The sequence below is a fragment of the Drosophila bipectinata genome, chromosome XL, assembly GCF_030179905.1.
Source record: "Drosophila bipectinata strain 14024-0381.07 chromosome XL, DbipHiC1v2, whole genome shotgun sequence".
NCBI classification, from domain to species: domain Eukaryota; kingdom Metazoa; phylum Arthropoda; class Insecta; order Diptera; family Drosophilidae; genus Drosophila; species Drosophila bipectinata.
This window is the reverse complement of record NC_091734.1, coordinates 22,820,834-22,834,099: the sequence shown is the minus strand read 5'-3', so window position 1 is coordinate 22,834,099 and position 13,266 is coordinate 22,820,834. Positions and strand designations below refer to the sequence as shown.

Genomic DNA, 13,266 nt, shown 5'->3' with positions numbered 1-13,266 from the left:
TTCACTTGGGGATCGATTTATAGCCGCAGGAGACTACAACGCCAAACATACGCACTGGGGATCACGTCTAGTGACTCCCAAAGGAAGACAATTGTACAATGCAATTATAAATGTGAAAAATAAACTGGACTACGTTTCCCCTGGAAGTTCCACATACTGGCCAACAGACTCACGAAAGCTCCCAGACCTTATTGATTTTGCAGTGACAAAAAACATACCTCGCAATCTAATAAGTGCCAAAGCAGTCTCGGATTTATCATCAGACCCAGAAATAACCGAACACCCCTTCAGCCTGAAGACGCCAAAAACGAACTGGCTAAAATACAAAATGTACGTGAGTGCCCACATAGAACTCGCCTCGGAATTTAACATGGAATCGGACATCGACTACACTACGAGCGCCCTGACTTCTAACTCGTTGCGGCAGCTAAAATCTCTATTCCTCATAGGAAAGATGTAGACCGAAACAAACACTTCAAATCTAATCAGCAAATCGAACAGCTCGTGCGAGAAAAGAGGTGATTGGAAAAGCGTCGGGATTGGCAAAACAGCAGATCACCAGCTTCAAAACAACGGTTTAAGGATGCAACCCGATGACTCGACCAGGCTCTTCACCAACAGGAAGAAAATGCACAGCTGAGGTACATCCAGAATCTCTCGCCAACAAGCACTTAGCGCCCCAATTGAAACGACCACCCCGATAAGAAACTCTTCGGGATGCTGGGCTTGCAGCGACGAAGACCGAGCTGAAACATTCGCCACACATCTCCAAAGTGTCTTCCAGCCAAACCCAGCCTCAAATTCATTCCTCCTGCCAGAAATTCAGCCAGAGTCCTCCCCTCAGCCAGCCGCACCTTCATTCCGGCCGAACGAAATCGAAAAAGTCATAAGAGGGGTAAAACCAAAAAAGGCTCCCTGTGGTGACCTACTGACGCCAAAGATGTGATCGAACTTCCAAAATGCGCTATTGAGGTCGTCTGTTAACTATTTAATGGGATCATTAATCTTGTCTATTTCCCAAAAAAGTGGAAGAAATGCATTATCATAATGATCATTGACCATTATCATTATCATTCTGGAATCATAACCCTACAATAGGGAAATTTCAGTGAGAAATAACGCAGCTACTTCGGGCGACTACATAATCGAAGCTGGAGTTCCACAAGGAAGCGCATTCGGCCGTACGAACGAACAACTAACAACGTCAACGTTCTCCGAGGATACCGCTATCCTTAATCGCTCCAGATGCCCAACCCAAGCAACAAACCAACTCGCTAATCATCACATAGTAGTGAAAAGGTGGCTGTCCGACTGGCGCATTGAAGCAAACGAACAAAAGTGTAAAAATGTTATTTTTACTCTTAATAGACAAACATGTCCTCCGCTTTTACTAAACGGTATGCAGATCCCTTAAGCTAACGAAGTAACGTACCTGGGCGTCCACCTTGATAGACAACTAACCTGGCGTAAACACATCGAATGCAAGAAGATGCACCTAAAACTAAAAAAAAAAATCAAACGACAGCTTTTGGTTAAAAAGGACTCCAAGATCGTTTATTAAGGAATACGATCTAGAACGTTAATCCCAAGTGAGTACGAGACGATGTGAGGCACATAGCGATTAAACGTCATAACCTTAGAACACAAAAAAAAGGCTTCACCAAGATCTAATTGCAAGTGTCTGTGAATAAAATGGTGTAAAAAAAAAAACATAACATGGCACCATCAGCATAAATAAATGTAGTAGCATAACTCAAGACACTAGATAAGTCGTTCAAAAGAAAACAAAGAGGAAAAACACTCCTAAGTGACTATTTTGCGGGACGAAACGTTGGTAGTTGAATCGTTTATTATCTGTGGCGAGATGTTTTTAAGCAAAACATGCTGCGAGCGTGTTAGGTAGATAGGAAGTCATCCACTGCAAGATTTGTTATAGTTATAGGGAATATTCTATAGGAATAATTAGAGTTGAGATCATATGAAGCGGACAAATAAGTTAATTGAAAAAACGAAGAAAAGAGATTATCAATACCCAGTTCAGAGGAATCGGAAATAATGTTAAAAGTCAGGGAAAAAATATATTTAAGTTTAATATTGCCAAAAAATAAAAATAAATCGCAATATAACGTTAATAGTTTATTTTTAGGGATGGTAAACTGGTTATATGCAAAGTTTTACTAATGAAACAAGAAAACCTAAAAACTTTTTGTAAGCTCTTGTTTCCTGTTCTTGAGACGAGAAAGGTGATTATCAACCAAAGTGGTTTTGTTGATAATGAGACTTCAGAAACAAAAGTGTTGAACGCGTTATAAACTACTCCGTAAAAAGAATCCGCAGATACTTCGATAGAAGAAAAATTTAAAGAAATTTCCAATCAATTTTAGTTAAATGACACAGGCCGAAAAAATCCAATTTTAATTACTTCTCAAACTTTTACCCATAGTTTCCGCGGTATACATAAGAAAAAAAAAATGTATAAGATTTTAAAATATATTACATGACCACATATTTTTAGAAAATATTATACTCGCTTTATTTCAATTAGAAACAAACAACTTCCATACAAAAAATTGCTGGGTATAAATCATAGATGCACGAAAATAGCTGTATAAAAATGTATTTGATCTTTTAATGCGTATTCCAAAGATATGGAAGATATGGTAACAGCTGGATGCCATTTATTAATTTTACTTAGAACATTTAAGATTCGAAACGATCACATTTCAGGTAATGAAACTTTTGTTGTTCTGGACTTTGGTCCAAGAGAGCCTAAAGAGTATGGAGCAGGTGTAAATATGCGTGGAGACTTTTTCTTGTCGGCCTGTGTGATTGCAAAGTGCATTTTAGTCCGTTTTTCTATAACATTTGGAGCAACGTAATGAAGGAGACATCTACTACCCTAAAACGTATATATATATTCTTGATCTGCGTTGATATAAGCATACCTTTTTCAACATTTGTACGTACCGGTTTGGGTACCAAAGAGAATACCGGAAATATTTTCTCGTACTCTCTATAAGTTAACGCAAACAAACTCAATATTATTCCAATTATTACTTTATGACTTTTACCTAATAAAAGCAGTTTATAAAAAAATCCTTTTAAATGACTTAAAAAAATTTAAGTTAGAAATAACGCAATTAAATGAAATTGAAAGTTTTTAAACTTCACTTAAATGGTTTAAAATATTCTTCACTTTTTTTTAATTATTGTAAATGTGGGTCTGTGAGTTGTGTAAATCAAGGTGCTTTTTATTATATATTTACAAACCGAACAAACTAAAATAAATTCATATCTATACTGATCTAAAAAACCTGAGTTACTCAAACTGATTCACTTTGACGAAATCGTTTCTGTGTAAATTCTAATTCATAACTATTATAATTAAATATAACCATAAATATAAAAATGTTAAAACTAATTTAAATATTATATGTCCTGTGTGTATGCAAAATATATAAAATAATAATATATAATAATAATAAATAAACATGATTTCGGATGCTTACATCAACAAAGACGCAAAACAACGACACTTAAGTACGATCCGCCTTATGCAAAGAAGCCGATTACAAAAAACTATGGAGGTCCATTATCAGCACCCAATCATAATTCCGTTGAAGAGGTTTCACTGGATGGATCTAGCAAGTTAGTGTACGCCAATCAGACTGGTTTCAGGTAAGTATCCAAAAATGATCGAGCGTTTCAAAACATAAATATTACGGTAACTACGGTCTACACGAAAAAATTTTGAGCTTTTTTTTATAAAAAATTCCTAATATGTGGGTTTGAAAATCATTTTGAGAATTTAACAAGAAAGCAAAGCTAACTTTGGGCAGAGCCGACGTTAATATACCCTTGCAGTTAAAATCGAATATATATCGCGAATATCGGATATATTTTGCCGATCCTTATGAGACAATCTTAATAAAACCAATTTATTGGAATAAAAAACCTAAAAAAATAGTCCCAAGCTTCCATCTTTAAAAATACCAAAGTTGGTAATTTTACCAAATACCATTTCCAATCGTTCGGTTATATGGCAACAATAAGATTAGACGGCCGATTATTATGTAATCTAACTTTCCAACTTTTAATTTAAAAAAACACGAAAGTTGGGTCATTTCCGATCGTTCAGTTATACCGTTATTTAGGATATCCTATTTTATATTTGGGATATAGTCGGCCGATCTTTATAAAATTGGGTTTGCCGTATTATTTTGCGAAAATAAGGATCCATAGAAAATATTTCTCTAACTTTAAAAACATCAAAGTTATGGAATTTCCGATTAATCAGTTATATGGTACCAATAGGATATTGTCGCCCGATTCCGACCATTCCGACTTATATGCTGTGTGTAAAAGAAAGAAGGGTGTGCGCAAAGTTTGCGTAGAAACAGGCAGACGGAGAGCTTATTTAAACTTAGAAGGTGATCCTGATCGAGAATATATATTAGGGTGGGTCAATTTTTTTTCGCAAAAATCGTCCCCCATAATCGGAATCTACGAAGAATTCTAAGAAAATTTCACCATGAAACCATGTGTATAAAATAAATTCCTAGTTCGCGCCGTGAAGCATAAAGATTTCACTATGAGGTACATAAGGTATTTCGAGGTATTTAAGGCATTTTAATGTATTAAAAAAAAACACGCATTTTCCAATTATGTTGGAGTCAATTCAGATTCATCTTTTTACAACAAATTTTAAAATTTTTTTTTTTAATTTTTAAACTTATAATTATTTTTAATTCGACAAAATTAGCCAAACTAGCCATGTACTGAGCCTCATATAAGAAAGTAGGAGCTATGCGTCTGTAACTTTTTAACGAAGTAGGGTATCGGTCTGAAAATTGAAATATATATTCAAAGGCATTTTAAGCAACTAAATAAAAGTAGGCGTGGCATGATAAAGGGCGGAATTTATTTTATTTTTTACTATAAAGTTTATTTCCAACAAGTAGGTAATTTTTGCATTTTGTTTATTTGGAATATAACGTCATCTTATTAGAATCTCAAGTCTTTCTTTGACTCGATTTGAGGAACTTTGGAACGACTTTCTAAAGTCAACGACAACAGAATCTCGATACTGTGGCATAACTCGTCGTGAGACATGTGTTAACAACTGCCACATCGTTCGGTCCCCTGAATGTGCGATGGAATTGCTGGATCTGGCAGTGTTATTTCAGCAGAATTTATGTATTCCATGTATTCCAAGAATTATGTATTTATATTTTTATATACACGATTATGTGATCGTGTGGGATGTTTGCAGTAAATGGAGCTTCAAATAAGATGTCGTCATTATCCAAGTCAACTAAATGCATATAATCGGTGCAATCGAAATTAATGCGATTCTTTATATAAGATCTAAGTTTAGTTGGGTCATATAATTTCTCGCAATAATACATAATTTTTTTAATTTCACTTTCGCGAACTGTTTTTCTTTCATCGAAAAGCATTGTAAACAAAATATTTTCTGTATGGGCGAAGAATGCATTGTTTTGGATTGCTTTGTTTACATATTCTCTCAGATTTTGATCCCTCAGATCAAAAATAAAATTAAATTCCGCCCTTTATCATGCCACGCCTACTTTTATTTAGTTGCTTAAAATGCCTTTAAATATATATTTCAATTTTCAGACCGATACCCTACTTCGTTAAAAAGTTACAGACGCATTGCTTCTACTTTCTTATATGAGGCTCAGTACATGGCTAGTTAAACTAACTTTGTCGAATTAAAAATAATTATAAGTTAAATAAATTTAAAAAAAATTATAAAATTTTTTGTGAAAAGATGAATCAGAATTGACTCCAACATAATAAGGAAATGCGTAGGTTTTTTTTAATACATTAAAATGCCTTAAATAGCTCGAAATACCTTATTTATCTCATAGTGAAATCTTTAAGCTTCACGGCGCGAGCTAGGAATTTATTTTATACACATGGTTTCATGGTGAAATTTTCTTAGAATTCTTCGTAGATTCCAATTATGGAAGACGATTTTCAGGATTTTTTGACAGAAACAAATTAACCCGCCCTAATATATATACTTTATAGGGTCGAAGATGTCTCTTTCACACACTCTTGCATACGTTGCACTCTTTTGACTAAAATAAAAATGCGCTCTGCAAGAGTATAAAAAAAAATAAAAATTAAACTATTATACAATTATTGTATTGCAACGTCCTTTTTTTAATGTAGGAGCTTTTTTAAAAGTTCAAAGGAGTAGGAGCTTTTTTATGGTTCAAAGGAGCCATAAAAAATTATCTCAAAACGTTTACCTAGCATCTTGGTTGAAAACTATTGTTATTTATTACTCTATTCGATTTCATTTTTTTTTTTACAGGGAAAAGGGTATACATGGACGTCGATACACATCAGGAGGCGAAGATGAACAGTCCCATGCAGGTTAATATATTGTATTTACCAATTAAATGTTCTGCTATATTTTTACACACATTTTTATTTAAAATATATTAATAAAATTACCAAAATTTAATTTTATAAAACACGATCTTAGATATTACATGCCAGATTATATAAATATTATCTGTGTAAGTTAAGAACCTAAAGATGTTCGTTCTCGGATTACAAAGCTAGTTCAAAAGAAGCGGTTTTCTCCTTTATAATTAACTAGCAGTACCCTGCCACGTTTCGCTGTGGCATATTGTTGTTGCACGCATAAAAAAAAAGTCAAACAAAAAAGAATAATTTTCAAATTAATTAAATTCTGTAATACTTGTGGGTATACAATATTCTTTGTTTCTCCTCCTTAATCATTCATTATTATTTCTGTATTTTAGTATATAGGTTGCTCTTCACTCAAGCACCTTGTGATACACGACATTTTTTTTTTTATTATCAGGCGCAAAAACAAACAACGCAGATGGTTTTCCGACCCGTGAACATGCCACGTATAATTGACCATGGGAAAAACATGAATGTTCTAGATTTAAACCACAAACTTTTAAGGATTGGGCTTGTGATTTGTTGATTGTCATGGCAAATGCAAGACGTATCGGAAATTGAAGTCTTTTAAATTCAAACGGCATATCGGTTGGGATCATCGGGATCCTCGGAATTAGAACTTCCCCACCTTTGAATTTTCCTATCATTATCGTAGCGTAAATTACATTGTTCATCAATTTACTAACCACCAAACGCGTACCGTTGCACAGTTTTGGTTGGTTTATGTTTCGAAGCATGATTACTACGGAGCCAACCTTTAGGCGTAAATTGTGCGGTGGTAAGCCAGGCACGTCCAAAGAGTTTAAAAATTCAATTGGATAGTTGGTGGCTTCATCTTCATTTGTGACGCAGTCAATAGATTTGAATGAATGCATTGTTCCAATGATCTTATTTTGAATTATGTAGTTCAGGTCATCTACATCTTTATTCTTAGCCGCTAAAATTGCTCGCTCACTCAACCATTCATTATTTTTGTAGTTAGAAATAATATTTGGAAATACATTGTTGATAAGTTCGTCTTTTGATGAGACAAAATTACAAAAATTATTTGGAAATGATATTAATCCGCTCGATTCATCGACAGGTACTTGACCATTACCGATAGTCAGAAATTGCTCCGAGAAATCTTCAGCAGATGTATCATAAAGCAATGTAACTCTCATGTTTGTTATCAGCTGCAGTTTCTTCACATAGCGCCATAGATTTGACGATTTGAGGCAAGCGTTTATTTCGTCGGCAGCCGCAGATCTTGGAATTACTGGCAACTTCACTTTATCATTAACGCAGCATAATCCAGGCGTTTCTCCGGAAAACTTTAATGCACCACAATACTCGCAAACAACGTCCATTTGCCCAATGCAAACGCTAGGATGCAAGCTGTAATCATTGCTGCAATCGTATCGAAACGCAGCTCGATTCAAATCAGCTAAAATTTTTCGTCGCAAATTAAAATCTATTTGAGAAGCACGAAGTCGAGCCTTACTATTGCGGCTCTGTTCACGTGCAATTTCTCGTTCTTCTTCAGTCCTTTCATATGCAGTATTTTGTATTCTTCTTGCATTACGGCTTTGTCGGGAAAGATTCGATCGTCTTGGTCGCGGCATTATTAATTAAACTTCACTTCACTTCAATCCACTTGTTAATTATTTATTTAATAGAAATAGTTTTAATATTGATTTCTTACAAATATCAATAGAGAGTGCAGAGGCTCTAGTGGTGCTTCAAGTTGAGGCAATTTCACTTTCCCGGAAGCGCAACACAATCTTTTTGGTTCGTTGTTAAATTTGAGAGCCTGACTATGAATTTGACTTCGTTTGTAACTGACATTTTGACATTTGACATTTTCTTCTTAGCTGTCTGCCTAAATAAAAAAGTATGGGCCAGGGAGGAACGCTGTCGAACGGGACAAAAAGTATCCTATGTCCTTCTCCTGGCTCTAAGCTACCTCCCTACCAATTTTCACTCAAATCTGTTCTTCCGTTCTTGATTTATAAGTGTTGTAACATAAAACACGTTGTTCTTTTATATATATAGACTCGGTTGATACCTTGACAAAAAATATACTGAATAAAGTCAACTTTGACTCTTTTGTCCCTAAACATGTTGTTGGCTCTACATTCGAGCTATAAACCTTTTAAAGTGAAAGGAAATACTGGTAAGAAGATGATTCAGATGATAAACATTACAATTACTGCCAGGATAGTGACTACGTCTGTAAAAAATAAAATAAAATTTTTTGTAGACATTTAAGCTATAATGTGTAGGTTCTTAATCCCATTCTATATTCTTCTATCTTATCCTGATCCTATTAATGATTGGGATAGGTTTTATTGCCGATTGATGTACGATTACCGATTAAAGGATATCAGTATCACAATCACTCTGATCTACCATACTACCATACATCTGTTTGACTGATTCTACGTGAAGTGGCCTCTCAGTTAAAAAATAATCGACTTATAACTTAACTGTCTTCCGTTTTTTTACCCGTAGAGAGGCTTCCATTTTAAACTCGTAGAGTACTTGGGAATATTGTACTCGTGTACATTTATGTATAAAACCAAAGATTATAAAGTACATAGATGGGACATCAGGGCCCAAAAGGTCAACTTTTTTCGTCGAGCTTGTTGGTGAGGGCGGAACGCACATGCATACGATTCTATTTTAAGAACTCTTTACATGTATCCGTCAACAAAAATATGAGCCTTTGTATGTGTGACTGCTCGCACGACGGCGTAAAAAGGTTTTGGCTTCCAATTTCAATTTCTTGTTTCTGTTTTCAATGCGCCGGTGTGGTAGTTAGTAGAACAAATAGTATTTTTAATCGCTGCAGATCGAGACAGGGTGGAAGCGTAATGCATAGAGTAGTTACTCTATGTGTAATTTTTCTGTGTTCAAATCCTCGTAAGGCCTTGAACTTTTTCTTTCTTTTAAAATTATTTTTTGTTTTATTTTTCTTTAATTTTAATATTTTTCTTTAATTTTACAATTGTAAAATTGTTTTATTCTTCATTATTTCCCGCTAATAAAATGCTAATAAAATTTCAAGGGAGTCCTTCCGGCATTTTGGCATCCGACACGCCCGTCATTCATTTTTACAACAATTGTAATAGAATGCAATTAAAAATAATAATAATAACGTAAAAATAAAAAGTAAAAAAGTAAAAAAATAAATAAAAGTAAATATAAAAAGAATCATAAAACTAAAACTTTATCAAAATTGAAACAACCTCCCGCTTATGAAATCGAACCCAGGACCCCAAGAATAAGGAGCGCGCACTATCCATCTAGGCTACCCTCGAAGTTGTTTATAAGATACTTAAAATTGGTGTTAAAGGAGGCGCTAGAATCCATACCAAAAACAGAGCTGACGAGTAAGGATAGTAGAAGATATTTCTGGTCTCTTCGCTCTCACATTGGTTCGATTACAACGTTTCAAACTTTCATCGTTCCAAAGATGTTACGATCTAAAAAATAGAATTCTCTCTTCCCCTCTCTCATCTGCCAGCCGTTTGTCGGGGAACCCGCTCTCAAATGTTTTCATTATTACAGCGGGTTCCACGACGGATAAAATAAAAACATTTGAGAGCGGGCTCCACGACGCGGCCTGCCAAGGAAAACACATTAAAAGAATAAAAATATAATATAAATAGATTTAAAATTAAAAAAAAATGGATGTCCCGAGCCTGGTTTGAACTCGTTTTACTTTGCACACAAGCCAAGCACTCTACCACTCGGCTATTCCTCATTCGTTATCGCGCGAAAAATTTCTCAAACTTAACTTGTCGCGCAATGGAACCCGCCATAGAAAATTTTTTTTTGTATGAGATGTCCCATCTATGTACTTTATAATCTTTGATGAAACTTAGGCCCATAAAGTATATACATATAGCCATGTCTGCCTGCCTGCGTGGATATTACAGACTATGGTATAGAAGATTGTATAAATAAAGGGCCCAAAACTGACAACTTTTTTCGTCGAGCTTGTTGATGGGAGGGGAGCATATGCATACGATTTTATTTTGAGGGGGAACATCTGAGTAGAGTTTTGAAAAAACCGAAAAAATTTTTTTTTTCGCTTAAAAAATTCTTTAGGGTCTTAAAAATAACATATCAAAATATAGAGTCCGGCCAAAGTGTCTAAGTGTCGAAATTTTCCATGCTGCGGCGATGCCTCACAGGTATATCCCACAGTACTTAAAACTTTAAACGCGTTTTTCTCGAAACCGCTTTTTTTGAGTTGGCCGAACACATAATTTGAACAACTCTAATTTGAACACAACAATTTTGTGACTTTTTTTGTTCGTGAAAATTGAAAAATTTTTTCAAAAACTCACCATTTTGCAAAAAATCATCATCAAAAAATTTTATATCGAAAAAATCCTAGGTGTGTCGATTATTAAAAAAAAATGTATTTTGTTATTCAAATATAATATAATAAAACCTCATTTAGAAATTTAATTTATCATTTAATTAAATAATTATTTAATTTGGCCAAAAAAATTCGAGAAAATCCGTTTTTTTTCGCCTGTTACTCAGATGTCCCCCCTTAAGAACTCTGTAGATGTGTAGCTCCGCAGAACTCACCCGCTGAACCTCATCCGGAATAACTCTTAGACATTCTTATTTTTCCACCTCTAACTTAAGTTACACATAAGCCAAGTTTTCTGCCACAATATTTATTGGTTGTCCCTTTTGGACAGTTTTAAATAAAACCACACAAAACAAGAAAGAATAGCTAACTTCCGTCGGAGCCAAAGTTGATATACCCTTGCAATTAAAACCGGGTATATATCGCAAACATCGGATATAGTTTGCCGATCCTTATGAGAATATCATAATAAAACCAATTAATTACAATAAAATATCTAAAAAAAAGTCCAAAGCTTCTATCTTCAAAAATACCAAAGTTGGTATACCTTTCTACCAAAAACCATTTCCGATCGTTCAGTAATATGGCAGCTATAAGATATAGTCGACCGATCGTTATGAAATTTGCTAGGTCGGATTATCTGACTGATTTAATCTGAACTACCAAATTATATAACGATCGGTCGACTATCGGAACGATCGGAAATGGTTTTTGGTAGAGATAACAACTTTGGTATTATTGAAGATAGAAGTTTGGGACTTTTTATACCCTTGCAGAGGGTATTATAATTTTGTCCAAAAGTGTGCAACGCAGTGAAGGAGACATCTCCGACCCTATAAAGTATATATATTCTTGATCAGGATCACCTCCTGAGTTGATATGAGCATGTCCGTCTGTCCGTCTGACCGTCTGTCCGTCTGTCCGTCTGTCTGTTTCTACGCAAACTAGTCTCTCAGTTTTGAAGCTATCGACTTGAAACTTTGCACACACCCTTCTTTCCTTTGCACGCAGTATATAAGTCGGAACGGTCCGGATCGGCTGACTATATCCTATAGCTGCCATATAACTGATTGATCGGAAAAGGTATAACTTTGGTGTTTTTAGAGTTAGAGAGTTTAAATTTGACACGAAAGCTATTTTTGGCAAATTATTACGACATGCCAAATTTCATAAGGATCGGCCGACTATATCTTATAGCTGCCATATAACTGAACGATCGGAAATGACCCAACTTTCGTGTTTTTGAAGATAGAAAGCTGAAACTTAATACAGATTCTATTTCTGGCCAGTTGATCCAACCTACCAAATTTCATTAGGATCGGCCGACTATATCCTAAAGCTGCCATATAACTGAACGATCGTAAATGGTATTTGGTAGAAATATCAACTTTCGTATTTTTGAAGATAGAAGTTTGGGACTTTTTTTAGATTTTGTATTGTAATAAATTGGATTATATATTCCTATTCCCATAAGGATCGGCCAACTATATCCGATGTTTGCGATATATATCCGGTTTTAACTGCAAGGGTATATAAACTTCGGTATATAAACTTATTGTAATTAATTGGTTTTGTTATGATATTCTCATAAGGATCGTCCAACTGCTAACAGTTTTATTCGAGGCAGCTAACAGTTTTATTCGAGGTATCGAAAGCGGTTCCAAGGGAGCGACTTTACTCTTGGCGATGACCAGATATGTCGTGATGTCAGATCCTTTTATAACACGCAGGAAGCAAACAGCCACATATCCGTATTCGCTCGCATCGACAAAGGTGTGTAGTTCGAAACTGTCGGATGTCTTTAGCAATGGCGAGTATGTCGTGGAATATTCACGGACTTATCCTGGGAGAGTATCTTCAACCATTTGGTCCAACAAAACTGTGAAGGTTCTGGTAATTCGTCATCTTATCCGATCTCCGACCGCCATGTTTCTTACACAAGGATTTTAAGTCTGATGGTGTAACGGGACAAAATCTCTAGGGTGTCATAAATTTACATCAGAACGTGCAGAGCTTCTGTTTTAGTGGGGCGTCTGAAAACGTTTTTAAATGTATCGCTTGCTGGATCCCAAAACATACCTAAGACCTTTTCAGCGTATCCTAAATCCTTTGTGGGCTGTTTTATGTCTCCATTTAATACGTTTAGGACTTCGGATGAGTTGGAAGGCCAGTTTCGGATGTGGAAACCGCCAGCTGAATATATTGACCGCCTTCGATACTTTGATGGCTTCCTCCTCGTCGTTCAGGCTGTCATAAAATCGTCGACATAATGAGCCTGAGTGATAGCTTCGTAGGTTCTCGGGTACTGAATTTTGTAGTTCTCCGCATTTTTATCCCGGACGTACTGAGCTATACAAGGGGCGTAAGATATACCAAACATCATTCTTCGCATTACGTACACGTTTGGGCTTTGCGTTCGCTCATCG

General features: G+C 35.4%; 1 protein-coding gene across 11 annotated transcripts in view; it reads left to right on the top strand.

Annotated features, from left to right (window-relative positions):
* The window catches only part of mmd (disintegrin and metalloproteinase domain-containing protein mind-meld), a 747,894-nt gene that overhangs the window by 651,645 nt on the left and 82,983 nt on the right, over positions 1-13,266 (top strand). For 7 of the 11 annotated variants that reach the window (XR_011443137.1, XR_011443136.1, XM_070281095.1 and 4 more), the window contains 2 exons: positions 3,520-3,678; positions 6,347-6,408. The exons of 2 other annotated variants lie outside the window; for them this stretch is intronic. Coding sequence is in view for 7 of the 9 variants with exons in the window: in XM_070281095.1 (XP_070137196.1) it covers positions 3,520-3,678; positions 6,347-6,408 (221 nt within the window). In the remaining 2 variants the exon portion in view is untranslated. The remainder of the gene's footprint in view (positions 1-3,519; positions 3,679-6,346; positions 6,409-13,266) is intronic. 2 more of the 11 variants (XM_070281124.1, XM_070281181.1) reach the window with 1 other exon arrangement.